The sequence below is a fragment of the Merops nubicus genome, unplaced genomic scaffold, assembly GCF_000691845.1.
Source record: "Merops nubicus isolate BGI_N331 unplaced genomic scaffold, ASM69184v1 scaffold29995, whole genome shotgun sequence".
NCBI lineage: Eukaryota > Metazoa > Chordata > Aves > Coraciiformes > Meropidae > Merops > Merops nubicus.
The window spans coordinates 6,111-7,085 of NW_008610775.1; the positions used below are offsets into that span (position 1 = coordinate 6,111).

At 48.2% G+C, this 975-nt stretch overlaps 1 protein-coding gene across 1 annotated transcript; it reads left to right on the forward strand.

The window, feature by feature from the left end:
* Nucleotides 1-223: 223 nt before the first annotated feature.
* On the forward strand, nt 224-383 carry LOC103773640 (protein C19orf12 homolog; the record flags this gene model as incomplete). Its single annotated transcript, XM_008941016.1, has 1 exon — nt 224-383. A coding segment is annotated over exon 1 (160 nt), but the record flags the coding sequence as incomplete, so codon positions are not given.
* Nucleotides 384-975: the final 592 nt, after the last annotated feature.

Below are 975 nucleotides of genomic sequence, written 5' to 3' on the forward strand. Positions count from 1 at the left end.
GATTCAGTAAATTTAGCTGTTTGCAAAGAAGTTTGGTTTTCCCAGAAATTAGTGAGAAAGTGATTTTTTTTCCGCTGTCTGTATTAACTGTGCTCTGTCAGTTTACACTCACAGACTCCTGAACTCTATTTCCCTCCAACTGGTTTAGTGGCAAGATTTAGTCTCTGTCACAGTGGTCAAAAGATAACTTAAAGCATCTTTTCCAGGACCTTGACTTGCCAAGATGCCCATCAATGTTGATGATGTGATGCAACTGCTCTGCCATCTCTCTCAGGAGAAGGGAATGAAAGCTGCTGTCAGACACTCTGGTCGAGGAGCACTGCTAGCAGGTGCAACAGCATTTATTGGAGGTCTGATGGGAGGTCCACCTGGAATTGCTGTAGGTAAGTGTGTAGGAACAAGAAGTGTGGTTAAGTGCCCAAGTGAAGAAGTGTGGAAGTCTGTCTAGTCGGCGTGGGTTGAAGGAAAGGGGTGTGCAGTGTGAAGGTCTCATGTGTCTGGGCTTAAATAAGATGCCATTTTATAGCTGGCTGTTGAGAAAGGAGGTGTGCTTCAGGAAGGCACGTGTTGGTGCTTCCTGGTAGGGATGGAGATAGGGTGATAGTGAGCTTGCTGGCTTTGCTCCTGCGGGGCCAGTGGGAAGGCATCCTGAAGGCTGAGGCTGAGAGAGTGTCTCCCTGAAGCTGTCTGAACAAGCTGTTCACACGTTGTTTGATGTTGTTGGGGAGAGCCCTGGTTCCCACCTGCCGAGGTGCACCAGTGTCCCGGGTCTGGGACTGGTTGTTAGTCTACCAGACTGATGTTAGACTGGTAACTCATTGAAAGAAAACAGCCCTGTGGGACTGCAAGGCTGTTTTCTTAGCAGCATCTACAATCACATCAGCTGTAGAGGATCCCTCTGCTGTTATCTTGCATGGATTTCTAATAGAAGGGGGCACATTGGTGATGAACACTGTGCCCCATGACATCCTGGTC